At 59.3% G+C, this 21,524-nt stretch overlaps 2 protein-coding genes across 3 annotated transcripts; both read right to left on the bottom strand.

Annotated features, from left to right (window-relative positions):
• Window positions 1-1,005: 1,005 nt before the first annotated feature.
• CATSPER4 (cation channel sperm associated 4) lies at window positions 1,006-11,200 on the bottom strand. Its single transcript, XM_062190047.1, has 11 exons — window positions 11,129-11,200; window positions 10,934-11,008; window positions 10,429-10,572; window positions 7,017-7,118; window positions 5,025-5,122; window positions 4,732-4,852; window positions 4,405-4,538; window positions 2,717-2,891; window positions 2,022-2,233; window positions 1,607-1,772; window positions 1,006-1,059 (listed from the first exon to the last, which is right to left on the bottom strand). Exons 1-11 carry the CDS (start codon window positions 11,198-11,200, stop codon window positions 1,006-1,008), a joined length of 1,353 nt encoding a protein of 450 aa, XP_062046031.1.
• A 625-nt stretch (window positions 11,201-11,825) lies between these two features.
• Window positions 11,826-20,545, bottom strand: CNKSR1 (connector enhancer of kinase suppressor of Ras 1). Of its 2 annotated transcripts, XM_062193185.1 has the most exons (21): window positions 20,486-20,545; window positions 18,264-18,421; window positions 18,006-18,187; window positions 17,449-17,533; window positions 17,058-17,099; window positions 16,872-16,976; window positions 16,336-16,395; window positions 16,187-16,255; window positions 15,829-15,930; window positions 15,680-15,750; window positions 15,477-15,550; window positions 15,221-15,327; window positions 15,112-15,142; window positions 14,651-14,823; window positions 13,814-13,887; window positions 13,611-13,682; window positions 13,286-13,359; window positions 13,120-13,181; window positions 12,901-13,000; window positions 12,640-12,821; window positions 11,826-12,370 (listed from the first exon to the last, which is right to left on the bottom strand). In XM_062193185.1, the coding sequence occupies exons 1-21, from the start codon at window positions 20,535-20,537 to the stop codon at window positions 12,161-12,163; spliced, it is 2,085 nt and encodes a 694-aa protein (XP_062049169.1). In that variant the 5' UTR covers window positions 20,538-20,545; the 3' UTR covers window positions 11,826-12,160. The 2 variants fall into 2 exon arrangements, with proteins under 2 accessions (XP_062049169.1, XP_062049168.1); XM_062193184.1 differs by having other exon boundaries at window positions 15,112-15,327.
• Between the last annotated feature and the right edge of the window lie 979 nt (window positions 20,546-21,524).

Raw genomic sequence — 21,524 nt, 5'->3', positions numbered from 1 at the left:
GAGTCTATAGGCTGCTTGCCTCAGGCCTGCTTTCACCCGACTCCCTCCCTGGGTCTGTGTGGTGACTCTGCGCCTCTTGCCCCAACCACGCTCCTCCTCTCAGAACAAATCAACTTCAACATCACTCCATCTCCTGACTCACAAAATCCTCCTGCTTTCCTGCAGCACATTTCAGTGTTCCCCTCCTCCAGGAATCCTGCAGGGACCCACATTCAGCCAATCCAGCTCCATTTCCCAAGGAGGGAACTGCCCTTGCTTGGGATCAACGTTGACTATGTCAGACAAAAGCTCCCCAGACTGAGGACCTGCCTCTACCCTCAGACAGGGAGGGAGAGGGGAGGGCTGCCTCCATCAGACAGGGCTCCCAACCATGAGAACCAGACTCTCTCTTCCAAATTTTAGAGCCCTCTGGGTGGGGATTATAGTTCTGCCATTAAGCTTCTCTCCCATTCAACTGGAAGCTTAAGAGAGCAGTCGGTGACTCCCATCAAACATGCAGGCTTTGAGGAGTGAGATCTGTTTCCCCCATCAAACCTGGAGCAACTAACCCCCCAGAGCTGGAGATCCACCAGACAGACTGACTGACTGATTCCAACACAAAACTTTATTGTAAATATGCTTGGCCTCACTGGCCTCCCTTTCTCTTCTTGGTGCTTGGGCCCACTCAGGCCCACCCAACTGTGGGCTGGAGCAGGGACCCAGGGACACGCATCCTTGGGCCAAATCCTCTCTGCCTTGGCCCGCAACCTCTTCTGTGCCTGTTCTGGAGCCAGGGCTCACACTCTCACCCAGCACCCTTCTCCATCCTGGCTCCTCTGGACCTGCTGCCCACAAGCCCAAGCCCTGCCGATGCTGCCACCTTCAGAGCCCCTAGCCTCTCCCCAGGTGTAAGGGTGGGGAGGGGCTTGGGCCAGGCTGTGCCAGGTCACTCTAGGGGGCCAGAAGATGCAGCGAGCAGCTGGTGTGTGTGTGTGTGTGTGCAGGCCCTTGACTCCCATCATGCTCTCAGCGGCTGCTCTTTTGTTTGTTCAGGAGCACATTTGTGGTTGACTCATGGACCTGCAAACCAAGAAGACTCCTTGTCAATTCCCCTGCCCTGACGGGACACATGATCCTTACTCCCTGCCTCCGGCCTCCACAGCCACCCTCTCCAGGTCCCCAGGGAAGTCCTTCACAGATCTAACTCCAGCCTGCTTAGGAATGGGTTCTGAGCTCGGGAGCCCAGCCTGGGGACCTGCATAAGGCTCCAGGTCATTCCTCCTCAGTCAGGTATGGAAGGCAGAGAAAGAAACCAACAATGTATGTGCTTTCTTCTCTCCCTAGAGCCTAGACGGATGGGATCCAGGAGTCCTCGCCCCACAGAGGTCCTAGCGACTACCACTAAGACAGAACACGCACGTTTGCAAGGAGGAGGGGCGGAGCCTACCTGGAGGGGCGGGGCCTCTAGGAGAAGGAAAGGGTGGGACCTAAACCAAGTGGACAGTGAGGGTGAAGGGGTGGGCTGGTGGGTAGGCGTTCATCGGGGAGGGAGGCCTCGGGGTAGACAAATGGGCCAGAGGCTGGGGTGGGGGCTGGAGCGGCAGGGTGAGCAGTGGGGAAGGCGCACCCGTTCGCGGTTCACCAGCGCAGTGACCAAGTCTTGCTGATGAGCCACCTCGCGGATGTCCATGGAGGACCCAGTCTCAAACGACAGGCTCAGGGACAGGTGTCTATGCATCAGCTCCTCCTCCTGCTCCTGGTTGAAGCGAATGGAACGCACCTCCTCCACGATCCTGGGGGCGCAGCGGCAGTGTGTCCCTCCCACCTCTTCCCTGGGCAGACCTGAGGCCCTCCCGTGAGGTGGGAGGGACCCTGAGGTCTGGATTCCCGCTCCTCCGCCAGCCTGCCCGGGGGAGGGGGGCGGCCCTGGACAAGTCACTTCACCGCCTGGTGGGGGTCCTGAAGGAGGGGAGGCACCGCCCTGACTGCCTTTCGGGACTTGGGGAACCCCCGGGAGCTCCCAGCCCCACCCCGCCCCGTACGTGTTGAGCTCGTCTCGGATCTCCTTGTACTGCATCAGGTTCTCCTGGATCGCCTCGAGCACCAAGCAGAAATTGTCACAGGTGTTTTCTGAGAGGTTGAACAGCGGGCCCCCCACCAGCGGCTCCTGGGGGAGACCCGATGTCTCCTGGCGGGCAACTGCGCAGTGCACCAGCTGCAGCTCTGTGCTCTCGTCTTCCTCCTCCGCGCCGGGCTGGAGTCGGGGAGTGAGAGGGGACACAAGGCTCAGGCCCCGCCCCAGCCCCCCTGCCTGACTTCGGGGAGCTCGCCTCTCTCTGTGTTCTCCTGCCCTTGACTGCATCTAGCCGCAGAAGTCCAACTGTGTATGTAGAGGCCTCCCGCTCCCCACCCTGAGAATTTCCATCCTTTTCAAAACTTAGTCACCCCCTCACCCCGACACATCCCACCTCGCGACTTCTAAAGCCCTGCCTGCTCCCACATCGTGCCCTGGCCCTCGACCCTCTCGCAAGTATGGCAGTGCTGCCCCTGAGTGGGCAACACTGTAGCTCACACTCCTCTAAGCGCTCACTCTGCCAGGCCCCGTTCATGTACCCATATAACCCTCCTAGCAGCCCTGTGAGGTTCGCACTTTCACTGTTCCCATTGTACAGAGGATGAAACTGAGGCTTGAACACACATGTGCACGCCCACATACACCCCACCCCAGCCCACATACCTCACTAAAGGTTATTTGACGCTGCTGTCCCTGCTCTCCTGCCTTCATCATTTGCTCCAGATTGGTGGTCACCACGACGACGAACAGGTTGATGCCAATGAAGGCACCCATGGTGATGAAGATGGCAAAATAGATGGCGCCCCCAACCTCCATTGCATACTCCCTCTTCTCCATCCTGTAGAGGGAGGCAGGGGTCCCATCACCCCCCCCTTCCAGCCTCAGTTTCCTCATCTGTGAGATGGGGGGATCATCACAAGGCCCACCGCGCCCTCCGCCTGCTGCCCTCCCTGCTCCCGCATGGCTCCAATTCCCACTTCCTAATCGTCCCAGCAGCTGCTCTCTCCTGGGCACCTGCTATGCTGCCAGAGAGTGGCCAATTCTCAAACCAACCCTGTATGGCAGGGATTTGTATGTACATCGGCGGTATCAAGTTCACTCTCCTCACTGGACTCCTCATGGTTTTCTTATAAAAATTACTCAAGGGGCTGGCACTGCAGCACAAAGGTTTAAAGCCCCGACCTGCAGCACCAGAATCCCATGTGGGCACGTTTGAGGCCTGGCTGCTCCACTTCCCATCCAGCTCCCTGGTATGGCCTGGGAAAGCAGCAGAGGGTGGCCCAAATCCTTGGGCCCCTGCACCCACATGGGAGACCCGGAAGAAGCTCCTGGCTCCTGGCTTTGGATCGGCTCAGCTCCAGCCATTGCAGCCATTTGGGGGGGTGAATCAATGGATGGAAGACTTCTCTCTCTCTTCCTCTCTCTTTCTCTGTCTCTACCTCTCTCTGTATTTCTTTCAAATAAATAAAAATAAATATTTTAAAATAATTACTCAAGGCTCATTGAAGAAAGATCAATAGAAAAATCTACAAGCAAAAATCCCATATGCTTTGAGTTATTCACTGTCAGCACTTTTGTAAATGTCCCATAAAGTACCCCCCAATAATATCTTTATATAGACTTTCTCTGTGGATTCTCATAGCAATCCATGGCTTAGCTGATAATGTATTGGGATCCCCAACTTACAGACAAGGAATCTGAGGCTGAGAAGAGAAAGCAACTTGCCCAAGGTCATAGGATTAGTGTGGGAGAGCACAGAGCTCTGTGCTTTTCCCTCCCACCGCCAACATCGGAATCAATAAAGTCTGCAGAAGCCCTTTACCTGCGGGCTTTTGCTCTCCCAGAAAGGGATAAAGAAAAATCAGTCGCTCCCTGGAGCAGACTAGAAAGAAACAAGACTTGGACTTCATGGAAATGAACAGGACACAAAAATGACTTTGGGCGGTGAGTGGGCCCAAGAATGAATGAAGTGAGACCTGAAGTGCAGGGAGGTCCGTGCCGGCCCGGGGCTGTAAGGTAACCTTGGGCACCACCCGACACCTTCCCCCTGCCCAAGCCCAGCCTGGAGAGCACTGGGAGGCATCTCCGTGAACAGGGTCAGGGTGTGACTTTGAGCAGTGTCCAAGGGCAACAAAGCTTCAGATACCTCAAGCCCACAGGCCCCAGCCGCGGCCCCAGGGGTTTCCCTTTCCCCATTTCCCTGGGCAACTCCCACCTGCTAGGCTGTCCTCGGCCCCACCCCTGGGGCCCCCCACTCTTATTGAGAGCCTCCCCATCCCCAGTCCCCCCTTCCCTCTCCTTTCCTTCCTAGCCAGGCCAAGAGAGGCCCTGGCAGCCTGGGGAGCACTCACTGGAAGTCACTGTAGATGTCCAGCCAGCCATCCTGGGTGATGCAGATGAAGAGGGTATACAGGGCAACCTGCATGTTCTGGAAATGCTTAGGCACGAACGAACCAAAGAGCGTGACGCCAAACACCGAGAACACCTGCCAGAGAGACCACAGCTCCGCCCTGACTTCACCCAAGGGCCTTGGGAGACAGGACATGCAAGTGTCATGCAAATGAAAGCTTCCAAAGGATTCCCACCCACAGGCTTATCCTGTAAGCCCCCTCCACGCCCAGGGACCCAGGGACCCTGCTCAGGTCAGGGAAATGGCTGGGGTGGGCGAGGGTACTGACCAGCATGAAGAAGAGGATGAGGGCCATGATATTGGCCAAGTCGGGCACCGACTGCAGGATGACACGGATGATCCGGGCCAGGGGCTCCACCGCCATGCACACGTGCAGCAGACGGAGTGCCCTGTGGCACAGCCTCTCAGGGGGGTCCCTCATCCCCTCCCGGACCCCATCCTCCTCCCTGCCCCGCCTGCTGCCCAGAGAAGCAGAGCTGGCCCCCAGCTGGTAGTGACGCCCCCATCTCAGCCCCAGGTTCCAGACTGGTTCCCTGCTTCTCTCCAGAGCTCCCAGCTCACCTGAGGGTGTAGGTGATAGCGTTGGCATTGAGTTCTTCAATGAAGAACCCCAAGAGCAAGATAAAGACGATAAGGAAGTTGAGAATGTTCCAGCCATCCTGGGGGTGGGCCAGCCCCAGCAGGGTCTGTCAGGCCCAGTCCCTGGGGGCTTCCTCAGTCTCCCTCCCCACACTCCAAGGATAGGGGGCTCCATGGTCCTCTCAGAACAGGGCCACCCACTGCTGTCCCCCTGGTGCCCCCAGGCATGCCACAGAACACATGGCACTCTCTTTCCATACACATGTTAATGAGCAAGCACAGCAAAGACCCTCACGTCGTCACAGCTAGTCCCTAAGTGGAGGTCCACTTTGGCTGGCAAACTGTTGAAACAGCCTTGCCCTATAATTAGGTGACCTGGAAACACTTGGTGTTCCTGCTTGTGTGTGACATGCACTACAATTAATAACCTGACATAAACGCTAAGCAGAACATCAAGGGGCACTGCTTCAGTGGCCAGTTCTGAAGCAAAATAGCCCTCGGGGTACCAGGGAGACAAATTTGGTAAGCCATTTGTCCAACAAGCACTTACTCATACCCAAATGGGGAGGAAGCGCCTGCGTATGAACCTTTCACTAGTGAGGTCCCCATCTGAGCCATAGATGCTGTGCCCCAGATACAAAGACGACATTTGGAGTGAGGCATCTGTACGGCAGTTTCGATGCCCTTTCTGATGCCCATGTCCCACATCGGAGTGCCTGCTTCCAGTCCCAGCTATTCTGCATCTGATCCAGCTTCCTGCTGATGCACAGGTGATGGCTCAGATACTTGGGCCCCTGCCACCTGAATTGGAGACTGAACAAAGTTCTGGGCTCCTGGTTTTGGCCTGGCTCAGCCCTGATTATTGTGGGCATTTGGGGAACGAGGCGGTTGTCAGAAAATTGATTTTCCCTCTTTCCTCTTTCAATTAAAATAATAAAATGAATTAACAAATTTTAAATGACAGCTGTATAAGGTTGAACATAGCCAGAGTGTCCGTGGGTCACAGGCAGGTGGAATAAATCATGGCACAGCCGTTCAACGCACTACACTCTGCAGCCACAAAAAGAAAAACGAGAAAGATTTTTATGTCCTGACGTGGAAAGATCACCAAGATCCGTTAAGGAGGGACAGACGCCAAGGCAGAAGATGTTTATAGCATGCTACTGTTGGGAAAGGGAGAACTAAAAATATATCTATATCTGCCGGTGATTATAAAAATAACTCTTGTCTAAACAAGAGCTATAAAAAGGCTACCTAGAGATGGTGGGGGTGGGGGAAAGGGGATGAGGGGGAGGAGTGGAAGCAGGAATTATTATTATTTTTTTTTTGACAGGCAGAGTGGACAGTGAGAGAGAGAGAGAGAGAGAGAGAGAGAGAAAGGTCTTCCTTTGCCTTTGGTTCACCTCCCAATGGCCGCTGAAGCCAGCATACTGTGCTGATCCAAAGCCAGGAGCCAGGTGCTTCTCAAGGTCTCCCATGGGGTGCAGGGCCCAAGCACTTGGGCCATCCTCCACTGCACTCCCGGGCCACAGCAGAGAGCTGGACAGGAAAAGGAGCAACTGGGACAGAATCTGGCGCTCTGACCAGGACTAGAACCCGGTGTGCCAGCGCTGCAGGCAGAGGATTAGCCTATTGAGCTGTGGCACCGGCCATCAGTAGGAATTCTGAGTGTGCCTTTCAATAAGGTTTTGACCAATAGGGATGCCTATCTACATTAAATCTTAAAAAAAAAAAAAAAGGATTTTTAATAGAAAAAACTTCCTAAATGTATTGGGCAGCCTAGTAAACAGAATTCTTCCTGCCTTTTACACTCAGTCTAAACTACACGTCTGCCTGTCTACAGACACAACCCTGTATCCTGGCAGTAGTAAGTTCCACCTGTATGCATGCCAGAAGTTCAAGGGCAAAGGACAAGATGGGGTGTAGAGCGCAGGGACCCTTAGGGGCAATGGCAGGGAAGGCCCAGGATCTCACCTTCCAAAATATCCAGAAGCCATTGAACCAGCCGAGGAGAACCTCACAGAAAAGGATGGTCAGCACAACGTCATCTATGGTAGAGAACAACTCATAGTGTTTCTACATGGAAGACAGAGAAAAAGAGAGGGGCAGCGACATCAGTCAGGGCCTGGGCCCGGCCGGGGACAGAGGGCCCAGCTGCCCACTGTTCTAAACTGTCTGCTTGTGGCGCACGCGCAGGGCACCGTGCTGAGTGCGGCCATCCTCCTTGCGTGTCGCCATCACCACTGTCCTGCCGATGGGCTTTCCTTCCCATCTGATAGACGAGGACATCCAGAGGTGCCCGCCTGCCCCCGCTAGTGGAGAAGCATCATTGTCGATGACAACCCCCAGCCCCAAGCCTTTAGAGCAGGGGTATCTGGGAGAGGGACTGGGGGCAGAGGCAGCACAGGTTCCAGGATGGGGAGGAGAAGGCCTGGTCCCTGAGCCTGGCGGACCCCAACCCCACCTGTCCTTCTCTGGCTGTCCTAACCAAAGGCCTGCCCAGGTCAAGCCTGACCACGCTCTGCGCATTGTCCTGCCTCATGGGTCCAGGATGTGAACACTAGATGGGCAGATCGGTGGACGGAGCCTGTGTCCGAAACCCAACTCACTCTGCCCAACATCAATCCCCACTAACAGCCCCGGCTCCCAACTTCACCTGCTGCACACCAAAATCACCTTGTCTCTTTCTTTACCCCAACCATTTACCATCGCAGCCCCTCAAGACTGGCTGCCACACATGGGAGCCTCCTGCTGCCCACAGTGGCCACGGCTGTGTCTCCTGCTGATGGGCTGGCTGGAGCTCCTCAAACTCCAGTGGGAGGTTAAGATTTATGAGCTCCCAGCCTGCTCCAGATTCCCAAAGGACTGCCAGGGACCCTGGGCACCTGCCTGCTAAAATGGAGAGTTTCCATTTCTATGCCATCAGCTCCAGTGACCATCCCTGGAGGCAGGAGGCCTTCCTCACTATCAATCAAAGAGCTTCGTGAGGCCGGTGCTGTGGCATAGTGGGCTAAGCCTCTGCCTGCAGCACCAACACCACATATGGGTGCCAGTTAGGGACCTGGCTGCTCCACTTCCAATCCAGCTCCCTGCTAATGCGCCTGGGAAAGCAGCAGAAGATAGTCCAAGTGCTTGGGCCCCTGCACCCACATGGGAGACCTGGAAGAAGCTTCTGTCTCCTGGCTTCGGATCAACCCAGCTCCAGCCATTGAGGCCATTTCCGGAGTGAACCAGTGGATGGAAGACCTTTCTCTCTGTCTCTGCCTCTGTCTGTCTATAACTCTGCCTCTCAAGTAAATAAATAAAATCTTAAAAAAAAAAAAAAAGAGCTCCACAAACATTCTCCTGCCTTGTGCATTTCATGGGCACCTAGAGCTAAGTCAGAGTTCCATCCCTACCCACAAGCCTTCTGTGGCTCCCTGTGGCCTGCAGGATAAAATCCAGAGCAGTCTGACCTTCACAGGCCCTCGTGGACAAAGATCGCACACCAGGGTTTCAGTAGTTTTGACTGGACCTCCAGTATGAAATACACATTACGTCGTCACCTTGTTTCTCTCTCTGTCTCTCCTTCCTTCCCCTCCCTCCTCCTAACAGTCCTATTTCATTCCGTACAGAAACGCAGACACGTGCACTCTGAATCCACTTCACGATCCACTAACGGGCTGTGTTCTGTCCCCACGCACCCTGTGCTCCGCGATCCCATGCAGTTGAGCCGCTGCCCGCGTCATAGGGAGGCTGGCTCTAGTCCAGGGCACGAGCGTGGGCCCCAAGGGATGCTTCTTGTCCTTGTGTGGTCATGTCCGGCCTGGCCGCCTATGCCCTTGATGCTCACTGGGCGCTGGCCCTTCCCTGATGGTCTCCTCTCCCTTTCCGCCCCTTACTTGAAGGCTGTCATTTGAGGGCTTTCCTAGGAGCTCCATGGTGCTCCCAACCCTCCTCCCACAGTCATCATTCAACACCCTCCATGGGGGCTGCATCCACTCCGAGCTGCTGGGTGCTTTTACCCCCACCCTGCAGGTGTCCCCGCAGGTACCCCCTCCCTCCGCAGCCCTTCACATGCAGTGACCGCCAGCTCCTCTCCAGACATCTTCATGGGTCCTCCACGGGCATCTCGAGCACCACACAATGCGCATGCAAACTGGCCCTGCGTCCTCCCAAACCTGCATTTCCCCCTATGTCCCCACGTCCCCACGTCCCAACACACAGCACCAGCTCCACCCCCTCCAACAGGTGTACCAGCCAGAACCCTAGGCTCCCGTTCTCCCTCTCTTTGCTGGTATGAGACAATGGCAAATTAAATAAGGTGGCACATAGTAGGTGCGCACTCAGTGTTAGCTGGGACGAAAGCTGCTCAGGAGGGCTCATGGATTTGAATCCTGGAGAGCTTCCAAGTGCATCTGATCTCTAGTCACCCACTGCCATCGTCCTGGCCCAAGCCCCACAGTCACGTTCACCTGAACTTCTGCAACAGGGTGGCCTGGTCCATCTTCCCTCCCTCTCAGGGTCCACACTGCGGCAGCCCGTGTGAGTTTTATAAAACACACGTCTAGTCATTTCACTCCAATGCTTCCTACTGACGTAGGTTAAAGGCTGTCCTCCTTGACATAACAAAGCAAAACAAAACAAAACAAAAAACAAAGCCCCGTGTGATCTGGCCCTGACCGGGCAGCCACCTCTGCCACCATGCTGGACATTGTAAAAATACTGATTTGAAAGAGCACAATACATGTACAGTACTCAGAGTCCGTATAAGAAATTAAAACGCTGAGAGTAAGACCAAAACCATACTGGACTTCAGCTTGGACACACAGCTGTCGCCTGCTGTTTCCTTTGCTCAAAGCGCCCTCCCCCTCCTCCCTCTGCCTGACCAAGCCCGCTCATCGTTTGCTCCCAGCTTAAGTGTTCCCGAGGAAGCTTCTCCCCGACCCCCGAGATGCTCCCACATTCTGTGAGACACTCGGGCCTCTGAAAGCACAGGTTTGTGTCAGAGCCAGGAGCACAGTTGGTTGTGCGTATGCCTGGTATACCTGGTATACTTGGCACCCTGCCCCTGCGCCCTTGGTGCCTGGCACAGAGCCATTTTCCCTTTAATGACCACCGCTTAAAATTGGATCTCATTCCCAAAAGGCCCCCCGCTGCAGCTCGTGTCATTTTTCTCCTGTCCTTCTTCAAAATCCAAGGCACCCCTCAGAGCCAGGCTCCAGAGCCCCCTCCACCGTGAAGTCTTCCTTGATCTCCAGATCCCTAGAAGGTCAGAGCAGGCAGACCCTTGAAGAGCATCCGACCAGCCGTGACGGACAGACAGGGAGTCCGTGGTCCCAAGACAAGAGCGCCCCACCCCCGCCTGTGAGCATCATCGGGGGCAGAGGTCAGGCTGGCGTCCCACCTGGTCAAGGGTGGAGTTGGTGCGCAGAGCAATGGTGATGCCGTTGACCACCAGCAGCAGGGCCAGCCCCAGCTGGAAGGCCGGGTGTCGCAGCAGCTGCTTGATGTACATGCGCGTGATGAACTCCTGCATGTCCCAGGCGTCCTGGGGGAGGGCGGGGACCTCCCTTCAGGCAGGCGTCACACAGGAGGCCTCTGCCTGGACGTCTGCTCTGAGTGAGTGGGCGTCCTTGGAGGTCCACCCTAGAGGGGAAGCTGCCTGAGGGGTTCATGGAATGGGGGCTTCAGGGGAGAGGTCACTACCTAGGCACCCACGTGGGTCACTGCAAGGGTCTCTGTGGGTGACTCTGACATGGGGGCTCCTGTGGGGTGCACTGCCCAGGGGGTGCTAACGCATCATGGCGGAGTCATTGCAGAGTGCCCTGGGGGGCGTTCAGCGGGCATGGGGGGCTGCTGTCCCCGCGTACAGCTGGAGGAGGCCCCTGCCGCCGAGGCCTGGTGCCTACGTTTTTGTTCATGATGTCCCAGCGGTTGATGAGCACCTGCTCCTCGGGCCGGATGTAGGGATCGTGCGTGGGCCTCTGCAGGAGACAGGAGCGGCCTCAGTGCAGCCAGTGCCCTGCTGGGCCCAGCCCGTCCTCCTGTGCCCCGCCCGCCCCAGAACACCAGCTTGGACGGGTGAGCCAGGCGAGGGGCCCTACCAGGATGTTCAGATACTTGACGTTGGCGGTGTCTGTCCATTGCAGCCGCAGCGCCTTCTGGTTATCCGCCATCCTTTCCTCTTCAGGGAAGCCTCACTCCCAGGAATCTCGCGCCCCCGCGTGGTGACGTCACAGCAGCCTCTGTGACCTCCAGCCTACCGCATTCTACCAAGGAATTCCAGAGCTGCCCCACCTACCCTGCAGAGGCAGCTCAGGCTGCCTTGGGCTACTGGGCTGGGATCAGAGGTCACAGGCCCACGGCGCAGGGATGGAGGACAGGGACGTGTCCTGCACTGGAGCCGGAGGTGAGGCTGCACCGTGGCCATGGGTTTTGCCCGATGGCCTTCTCCAGGGCTGAGCTCAATCCCGAGCAGCCCTCCCTCCCACCCTGCCTTCCATGCAGGGTTGGCTTCTTCATCTACAAGGTGGAAACTTCTAAGTTTCCATGTGTGGGCAGCACCTTGGCCCTGGAAGGTCCGGAGAGGGAAGGTCATGAGGGGCCCAGCTGAGCTGTGTGTCAGAATCCACTCCCCACCCCCGGCAGGCTTGGGGCTTCAGGTGCAGCGCCAGGGCCGTGAAGGGGCTGTCACCGGCCCTGCGGCCCAGAGTCCCCACCTGAGAGCTTCCACTGCTGCCCCCTCTGCGGCCCAGAGTCCCAGTGCTAAAACGGAAACGAAGGCCCACGTGCGTTCACCTTGGAGGAATTGGCTTTATTTGGCTGAAATGTGTCTCCTGTGAAATCAAAGTCACCTGAACAGGCCCGGCTTGGGGAAGGGAGAGCAGCCCTGGGCAGGGTGGGAGTCCCCTCTTTGGCGGGGAGGATAGGGCGGCACGAGGCTCACTCCACTGTACCCCACTCCAGGAGCAACAGGCAGAAGGCGGGAACTCCACCTGGGGCGGGGGGCCGTGGACGGCACCGCCCCGGCCTCGAGTGGAACCCAGGGATGTGCTGTCCCAGATGGTCAAGGATGGGGTTGAGGTGTTCATCAGGGGCAGGAGCTAAGACAGTGGCCCCCGTCAGAAGTCGGGAGGTCAGAGGGTGCCGTCTGGGGTCAAGGGGCAGAGATGAGAGTGCTCCTGAGGGTCAGAGGGCAGGGGGACAGAGGCCGGAGTCACTCCCCAGGCCCCCAGGCCCTCCGAGTACAGCTCCTGGTTCTGCTCCTTCCACCGGCGGAACTTCTCTCCGGTCAGCTCGGGGTCGCCCAGCACTTCCTCCAGGGCCTGCAGCTCCTGCAGCTTTGCCTGTGATGGGAACAGGAGGTTACGAGGCCTTGATCAGCCAGGGGGAGAGCGGAGCCTGAGCACAGAGCTGACGCTGGAGTGCGGTGTGTGGCAGCCAGCAGCCAGCCAGCCTGGCACAGGGAACCTGGGTGGGACTTCGGATCCCAGCTCAGCACCTAGAATGCGGCCCGGCCCGCAGCTGAGCCCAGACGGGAGCACGGAGCCCAGATGGGAGCACGGAGCCCAGGGCCGAGCCAGAGTCCAGAGCCTCGTCCTGCCGCCCGGCTGACCTTGAGCGTGCTCTGGAGCGCTCGCACGCGGTGCACTCGCTCATTGAGCTGGGGGTCCCGGTTGCGCCGCATGAAAGAGCTTCGCCACTGCTCGTGGGTCAGGGGCTGTGGCTGGCCCAGGAGAGACACGCCGCCTTGCCTCAGCCCCCGTACCATTCCTTCCAACGCCCCATCACTGCTGTCTGTGGGAGGGGAGAGCGGGATGAGCAAGTGCCCGCCCCGCCCCGCAGTCCCATCCCAGCTCCCAGCGCAGCCAGGTACCTGTTGGGGGCCCGAAGGAGCTCCGCGGGCTGCGCTGTGTGGGTGTGGTTGCTGGTGACGTGTCTCTGTGCAGTGGACTCCAAGACTGCGCAGGGCTGGGCTGTGGGCAGGGCGGAAGCAGTGGAGGGCGTGAGTCTAGCTTCAGGCCCTGCTGTTCCCACCCTCCCCTCCCCTCCTCCCCCCCCGCCCCCCCCTCACCCCTCTGCGGTCCACACTCACCGAGGCTGAGCGGGACCCAGCCTCGTCATCTGGGTCCTCGGCTTCTGTCTCACTGTAGCAGTCTGCAGGGGAGGGACGGGTCAGGACTCACAAGGTTTGCCAGGCCCCATCTCAGGACAGGCAGAGGTTCAGGTGAAACCCAGGTGTCTCCCCTGGAACCACCCACCTTCCTCTCTGGCTGGCGAGGGTCGGCCTGGAGACTGGTACTTGGAAATGCAGGTGATGAGATGGCGTACCCACCTGTGGGGGAGCGCTGGGCCTCAGAGAATTTCCATTCACTGAGGCCCTACTGTGTGCCAGGGCTTTGCCTAGCACTGCACCCCCCACCACCACCACATTGTCCAATTCAATCCTCAGAGCAACCCTGAGAGGAAGGAACTCTTAGCAGCCCATTTTATAGATGAAGAAACTGAGGCTTAGAGAACCGAGTATCTTCACCAGTACTCAGAGGCTGGGAGCACATGGGATTGGAGGGGGAGGCTGGCACTCACATGCTCAGATCCGACAGGGTGTCAGCAGCGAAGATGAAGGGTTTGTACACGTCGTGGGTGAGCTGGAACACACTGCCAGGGAGGGGCCCTCTCAGCCTCCTCCAGGAGCCCCAGCCGCCTCCCGTCCCCCCACCTGGCACCGGCACCGGCACCTGTCTGCTGTCCCTCCCCATCCTCCAGCCCGTCACAGCCCAGGACTTAACTATTTCTTCTTCTGATCATGTCCACTTTCCAGACTATAGTTGGAGACATTGATGAGGCCCTCGGCCTTCTCGTCCTGCAGGCACAAGATGATACCCTCAGGGCCCAGGCAGCTCGGACCTGCAGGGGGCATCTGCTGGCCTCTCCAACCACAAGCCCCTAGTCCTGGGCTCAGGGCAGGAGGCGTGGCCACAGGGTGTGTCCGAGCCAGGAAGGCGGAGCCAAGGCCGTCCAGGGCAGCAGCTGTGAGAGTGGAGTCTGCTCCTCTGCCTGGTCCCCAGGAGACGCCCACGGGGCTGCTCCTGCCCCGAGCTTCCTGAGTGCTGGGGTCTTGCCCTTTTTCATCCGAAAACCCCCAGAACTGCTCTCCCAGGAAGCTTCCAGGGGACGCCTCTCCTGGCTTTCCTTCCTCTGACACGCACCCCCGTATGGTCCATGAGTGTGTGTTTACCACGGCCCACCAGACTCTTCAGTTCTGGAGGGGCAGGAACTGCCTGGTTCTCCCCATGCCCAGCCCAGAGCTGGATACACAGCAAGCACCTGACTGACTGTTGAGCGAATAAATGAGCAAACGAATGGCCCATCACTCGGATGGGCGGAACGTCAAAGGGGGCGTAGAGGTGGGCAGACTAAAAGTGACTTTCTCTATACTTCCTGCGACGCCTTTTCCCAAGCTGCTTCTACAACCTGTGTTAGCTCATTTCTCTCCATTATGCCCATTTTACAGATGGGCACACCAGGGCCTATGGATGGGAGTGGATGGTAGAATACACGTAAGAATCAAGGCCCTGAGGTGAGCCACTTGCTTACCTGTGTGGTGGTGGTGGGGGGTGTCTCACCTGGGGCTGGTGGTACCAGTAGAGCGTGTGTCCCTTGAGCACAAACCAGCAGCGGCGCCAGCGTGGGCCCATGAAGCCACTGGGTGTCTTGCGCAGCAGGAGCCACCCGTCACAGTCGGGCCGGCCCAGCTCCCGGCAGGACACCCGCCGGCGGCTCAGCCTTGTCGCCACGCCTGCAGCAGCACAGCACGGCACGGCTGGTGAGGGGCTGGCAAGGCCCTCTGGCCCCCCAGACCTGTTCCTTTGCCCTCCCAGAAGCAGCCCCAATGGAGAGGCCTGAGCCTACACCCGGTCATCTCAAGAGGGGTGACTTCCCATTTCAGAGGCAAGGACACAGATCAGAGGGGCCCAGGTCTGTCTGACCCCAGACTTGTTTCCAGGGAGACTGTGGGAAGGGCGGGGGTCTTGCCCAGCACTGTAAGCATCACTAAGGGGCCCCACCGTGTTGGGGGCATTCATACCTTTTGATTTCTTCCCACCAAGGCCAGGACTCTGAAAGGACAATGCAGGGGATAGAGGAGGATGCGGGTCCAGAGTCTGCACCCCTCCCCACTGAGCCCCTGAGCTCACCTTGTCAGCGTATCCTGGGGGGCCCGGGGTCTCTGCCACCTCTGCCGGGACTGTGGCTGGGGGCTCAGAGGGGATAGGCAGCGGCTCAGAGTCAAGCGAGGTAGAATCTGTCAAGGAGGGAGGAGAGAGGGAGAAGGTTCGTGAGCCCAGTTCCAGGCCTGGGGATTCAGGAGGTGACGTCAACATTGAGGGGTCACAGCCAGGAACCCAGATGCTTTGGCTCCAGGCATCCCCACCTAAAGGGCTTTGAAACTACCTGTCGAGGTAGGGGTCGGCCCAGGACTTGGGTTTGAAGTCAGGTCAAAGGCAAAGGCATCTCTGGGTGAGGCCCTGGGGAGAGCAAGGGGAGATGAGGCAGGCCGTGGCCCCCACCAAGGGGTGCCCAGGGCAGGAGAGCAAGGGGAGATGAGGCAGCAGGCTGTGGCCCCCACCAAGGCATGCCCAGGGCAGACCGGGCACCTGGGAGACAGCGGGGCCAGAGTCGGTGACTGGCTTCCCAGGCGTGGCGAGTCCAGAGCCTGAGGGGGTGTCTGGAGGAACAAGGAGAAGCAGGTGATGGAGCTGATGACAGGCCCTGGAAGCAGGTGGAGCGCGGGAGAGGAGGGTACCTTCGGGGGCGTCTCTGGCACCGGGATCTTCTTCAGCACCAAGCTGACCCCCTCTGGCTGCCGCAGCAGCTCCCTCACCACGTTCTTATGGGACCAGGCCACCTGGGGGGCAGGGGTGAGGCCAGGGTAGAGACGCTGGGCAGGAGGCTCGGAAGCACCTCCACCCCTGCCCTCACACCCTGAGCCTCCTGCTTCTGCCCCCAGGGAGCCCCATCAGCCCCTGCACCTTGGCTCTGTAGCAGCCCTCCGACCTCCTGGGCTGGCTCATTGCACCCTGCTGTCCCTGAGGGGCAGAGCCTCGGTTGCCTCTCCCCACCCTGCCCCGCACGCCCACCGCGCCGTCAGCGTCCTCACTCACCACCACCTGCTCGTTGATCTGGATGATCTCGTCTCCAGGCAGGATCTGCTGCCGGGAGTCGGAGGGGACCTGGGTGGGGAAGGGGCCCAGGGGGTGAGCTCCCCTAGAGGCCGGCAGGTGAGAGGGCCTCGGGTGAGCGGGTCTCTCACCTGGGTGCCCACTCGGGACACGAAGTGCAGGCAGTTGCTGGTGGTGTGGATTTCCAGGTCCTGCAAGGGCAGGGGTGACAGTCGCTGAGGGCTTGGGGCAGCACAGCCAGGGGTCCTGGGGCTCAAAGATGGGCAAACTGGGCGCAGACTTGCTGTGTGCCTTTGGGCTTGCTGCTCCTCTCTGGGCCTCTGCCGCCTCCCCGGATAAGGGCCAGAGGGAAGCTGTGGTGACCGAGTTCCCAGATTCTCAGCGACTTAAACCAGGGGACAGAGAGTTCGTGTCCTCTCCCCTCTCTCCTAAGCTGCGCCGGAGCCCTGCCAGGTCCAGGCCCCAGGCCTGGAACGTGCTGCCTGAGACCACCCCCGAGTGGCCCTAAGGACCGGGAAGGCGCTGACGGACAGTGGGACTCCAGGGAAGTCCTCGGAGCCCCACTTTCACATCTGCACAGCAAAGGCCGCCAGCCAGAGCAACCCGCAGAGGACTCCACGGATCCTGGGCTGCATGGCAGGCGCCAAGGCGAGGGGGCGGGGCTTACCGAAGGCACTGCCAGCTGCACCTGTTCCAGCACGGCCTTCTGTCCCAGCAGCTCCGCGGGGCTGCAGCTCAGGATGGTGTGGCAGATGCCGGCCACGTGGCTGCACTGGGGGAGGGCAGCAGGTGGTCTCACCTGACCCTCCTCCCCCCCACCACCCCGCACTCCCTCCCGGCCCCACGAACTCACAATCCTCAGGACTTTGTGTTCCCTCTCGGCCGCTGGACAGTCCTGGAAGTGAGTGGACAGCAGGGCCTCCCCTGAGTCTGGCTGACAAGGGAGGGCTGCCCTTCTTGAGGTCCTACCCTGCTTCCCCTACCCTGTCCCCCTTCACCCCAGGCCTCAACACCCTGACCCCCAGCCTCCCGCACGCACGTACCCTCCCCTCCCACGCCTCCTGAGCCACCCTTGCCAGCGACCCCTCGCTCCCATCACTGTACCCAGTGGCCAGGCCTCCCTTCTTCCTGCCCTCGCTGTCCAAGTGCTGACCCCGGATCCCGGCTGATTCACCAGTTATAAAAAGCTCTTGCCTGGTTTGGTCCCTGGGGCACGGGCCAAGCTTGGCCCCTGGCTCCCCTACCTCCTGCAAGACTTGGCCCAGCTCCGCACACAGCGCTCCGATCTCCTGGCAGGCCGAGAAGTCGTTTAACTGGGAGAAGAGGTACCTGGCAGGGAACGGGGGCACAGTGGTTACTCATCTGAGACTCGGGGTGATGCCTGCCCTCAGGGGTTTTGGGGTGCAGGTGACTGCCCCACCTTCGGAGCTTAGCACAGGCCTGAGCCGTCACGAGGCTCCCGCATGCCAGGCCCTGTGCTAGGCACTGGGGAGACAGACACTGAACACACAGCTACATCCATGATGACTCAGCTTCAGCTCTAAGGAGTGTACTGAGTGCGTGTAACAGGGAAGGCATCCCTGGGGAAGGGACACTGGGGGTGGCACCTGCAGGACAAGTGAAGGGGGAGGGGAAGCGCTCTATTCAATGTTATGGTCACGCTGGCAGGAAGCACCCTGGCAGCCCAGTGCCCCTGCACCACCTGCCTACCCTCTGCCACTGCTGAACAGAGCCAGGCTGTGTTTTCCCTCCTCGGCCCCAGAGGAGAAGGGTCCCCTCACCAGCCCCCCAGCCTGGGTACCTGTTGAGCCAGAAGAGGAGAGCCTGGGCCTCACGGACCAGCTCCACAGCCGCGCTGAGCACGTCAGCAGGGGTCTCGGCGCAGTGCCCCAGGCGGCCCTGGACCGAGCTCCGGAAGGCCTCGGTCCCCTCCAGCAGCCGCTGTGTCAGGCTCTGCAGGTTCTCCGACTGCAGCCCGGAGCTCTGCGCAGGAAAGGGCACGGGTCACTTCCCCAGCAGCAGCCAGTCCCACCCGCAACCCCGAGGCTGGCTCACTCACGAGGGACCGGAGCTGCTCCACGCCGTCCAGGATGAGCTCCTGGTGGCCCAGAGGCCACACGGTCAGAGCCTCGAGGCTGCGGGGGCACAGCTGGAGCAGGTAGTGGCCAGGCAGCTGCCAGTCCTCGAAGGGGTAGTCTTGCAGACAGTCATCGAGGCCTGCGGTGGGGGCGGGGAGAAGGCTCAGGACCTCTCCGGCCCGCTCTTCACTCCTGAAACACCCTTTTCCCTCCAGTCTGACTCCAATGGCATCGGGAGCCCCATGCTGTGTTCTGCCCATTTCACAGATGGGGCCACTGAGTTGAGGACAGTGGCTCTCAAGGGCTGGTCCCCGGGAGCAGTAGCAGCAGCCTCACCAGGGTGCTTGCTGCAGATGCAAATTCTCAGGCCGCCCCACAGCTGCCAAGTCAGACTCCAGTGGGGCCCAGCAGGCTGTGACTGCACAAATCCTGCAGGGGACTTCAGTGTTGCCTAGCACCCGAGATCTAGTGACAAGGAGCTTTGGGGTCAGGAGACCAGAGTGCTAGTACTTGAGCAATCCTACAACTGCTCTGTGCCTCAGCTGCACCTACGGAATGGGGATACAAGTATTCACCTTCATGTGTGTCCCCTGAGTCGTGTGTGTCGCTCTCGGCCCCGCCCCTGGCAGTGACAGCCGGGATCATTAATGCCCGCCTCTGCCTTTGCAGCCCCGCGCCCCTGCATAGTCCCCCCCGCCCAACACTTCAGCTCCACAGTACTTCCTCCTAGCTCTGGCAATGCTCTTTGGCCTCAGGGTGCTCGCATGCGCTGTTCCTTCTGTCTGGACTGCTCTTCCAGCTCCAACCTGTCCTTTGTCACCGAACTCCCCCCAGGAAGCCCTCTGTAACTCCCCAGGCTGGATCAGGGGCCTGTCCTCCTGCTCCCACTGCCCCTCCCCCCACCCAGGCTTCCACAAACCCCTGTTCTTCAGCTCTGGCCTCTCATTTTCTCATTGGACTTTCTAAGGCAGGGCCTTAAAGAACCACTGGTCTTTAACCCCAGTCTGGGCCTGGCCCAAGGGACACACTGAAAGATAAGAAACTACTATGTGCTAGGCAGAGTTTTAAGGGTGTTACACATATTAGCACATTTAATCCTCACTGTGGGAACTAGGAGGCTGGGGCTATTGCCAGCCCCATTTCCCAGATGGGAAGACTGACAAGTGGAGGTTAAAGGGCTTGCTTACTCTCTGAAGGGGGCCTCCCATCTCAAGTCAGCCACACATTCCTTCGTTGGAGGACGTGTGTGCGTGACTGATCGCTCTTTCTCCCCCCCAGACGTCAAGAGCACCCTCCTGAGAGTCCACACACCTGTTCCCAGGGGCCTTGGGCAGCTTTCTCCCCCCCCCCCCCCCCCCGTCCCAACACCGAGCTACACGCCCCGCCTGGCCAGCTTCGTCTAGTGGTGTCCACTTCATGAGGTCAGAGTTGCCTTTCCCATGTCATGAACAGACTGAAACCTGTGCTCACAGAGCTGACGAGTGGAGGGGCTGGGCCTGGGACCCTCCAGGAGGTGGAGTCCAGCTCTGAGCCCCTACCCGTACTTGCTGGGCACGCTCCTGGGGTGCCCTGGCTGCCCACTTGGAGATTCACCTCTCCACTGCTCAGGCTTAAGACTCAGGAGGCCCTCCCCGCTCCCTGGGCGACGGCAGCGAGTCGTTTCCTGTCTGGGCTCACTGAGTGGCAGGTGTATTTTGGGGGCGGGGAATCCCCTCCTCCCAAGGGAGCCCCCAGGGTGGGGCCTGCCAGCCCTTTGCTTTTGCTTCTCTCATCCGGAGTCTCCTCCGGGGACAGGGGAAATGACACCAAGGCCAGTCCCATTCCGAGACTGAAGAAATCACTTCCTGTCTCTGTGTCAGTTTCTGCTCCTGAAAAATGGGTTTATGAACACCCACTGGGCCCTGGGGCCCCGGGAAGATGAAAGAGATAAAGTGGGCGTGGGTGCCGGGCCTGGCTTCTGTTTCCGCTGCCCTGCCTCCTCTTCGCCACCCTGGTGGCCTCTTGGGGTGTCCTGGAAGCCATGGGGGCGCCCTTCCTGGGCTCTCTGGGGTCACCCCGTCTGCCCCTCGGCCCGGCCCGGGACCTGGCCCGGGGCAGACGCCCTAGAAATAACCTGTTGACTGAGTGACCGACTGAGAGCCTCGGCAGGTGCTTCTCCGTTCCCCGCTCCCCCTCGCGCCCTCCTCCGCCCGGCCGCACCCACCTCTCAGCCAAGCTGCCACCTTCCCGGGGGTCCAGGCCTCTACCGGCTCCATGACCGGACTCCGCCCGCCGGACTGGCTCCCGCTCCCGCCCGTCCGCGCAGGAATTTCCGCTCCCGGAGCCCCGGCCTGGGGAGGGGCCGGGCCGGGCCCTGGGCGGAGCCGCGCATACCTGGGCCCACGTAGCCAGCCAGGTGAGGCGCCGCGGCCGCCCGCCCCCAGCCCTTTCAGGCATCCCTGGGCTTCGGGAGCCTGGGGGCCTGCCAGCCCGCGGTGGAGACCCCAGAACCGGCCTGAGACCCCGAGTGGGGTCCTGGGGATCGGCGGTAAGCACAGCAGAGAAGCGGCAAGGCGAGGGGCCGGGGGCTGAGCCGTACCTCTGGGCAGCTGGGCAGAGTCCCCGAGGGAAAACCCCCGGCCTCTCCCGCCTGCTGAGACCCACGGTGAGCCTTTCTCAGAATAATGCTTGTTGAAGCATAAAACAAAGCTTTGGGTTACAAGGAAACAATCATTACCAAAATATTCAAAACCACAGACTGGTGAGGTACGAACGTTTATTAACAAGACTGGCAAATTAGGGACAGGAGTTGGGGTGAAGTGGGTTAAGCCACAAGCTGGGGACTCCTCCGAGCACCAGTTTGAGTCCTGGCTGCTCCACCTCCTGTTCACGGGCCTGGAAGGCAGGGGTGATGGCTCCAGTGCTTGGGCCCTTCACCCACATCGGAGACCTGGGTGGAGCCCCGGGCTCTTGGCTGCAGCCTGGTGAGCCCTGGTTGTTGCCGGCATTTGGGGAGTGAAGTATCAGATGGAAGATCTAGCTCTGTCACTCTTTCAAATAAACAGACTTTTTTTTTTTTTTTTAAGATTTATTTATTTGAGAGGCACAGTTACAGAGAGAGGGGGAGACAGAATTCTTACATTTGCCAGTTCACTCCCCAAATGGCTGCAATGGCTAGAGTTGGGCAATCCAAAGCCAGGAGCTTCTTCCAGGTCTCCCAGGTAGGTGCAGGAGCCCAAGCACTTGGGCCATCTTCTACTGCT

The sequence above is a fragment of the Lepus europaeus genome, chromosome 5 (genome assembly GCF_033115175.1).
Source record: "Lepus europaeus isolate LE1 chromosome 5, mLepTim1.pri, whole genome shotgun sequence".
NCBI lineage: Eukaryota > Metazoa > Chordata > Mammalia > Lagomorpha > Leporidae > Lepus > Lepus europaeus.
This window is presented reverse-complemented; position numbering and strand designations above follow the sequence as displayed.

Coding starts and splice junctions, on each gene's coding strand:
- CNKSR1 (XM_062193184.1), bottom strand. CDS start 20,537: ATGGAGCCGGTAGAGGCCTGGACCCCCGGGAAGGTGGCAGCTTGGCTG. Junction 15,751..15,828: donor TGCCAGAGACGCCCCCGAAG/GTACCCTCCTCT, acceptor TTGTTCCTCCAG/ACACCCCCTCAGGCTCTGGA. Junction 13,360..13,610: donor ACCCTGTCGGATCTGAGCAT/GTGAGTGCCAGC, acceptor GCTCCCCCACAG/GTGGGTACGCCATCTCATCA.
- CATSPER4 (XM_062190047.1), bottom strand. CDS start 11,200: ATGGCGGATAACCAGAAGGCGCTGCGGCTGCAATGGACAGACACCGCC. Junction 10,573..10,933: donor GGGACATCATGAACAAAAAC/GTAGGCACCAGG, acceptor GCCCTCCCCCAG/GACGCCTGGGACATGCAGGA. Junction 4,853..5,024: donor GCTATCACCTACACCCTCAG/GTGAGCTGGGAG, acceptor GCTGTGCCACAG/GGCACTCCGTCTGCTGCACG.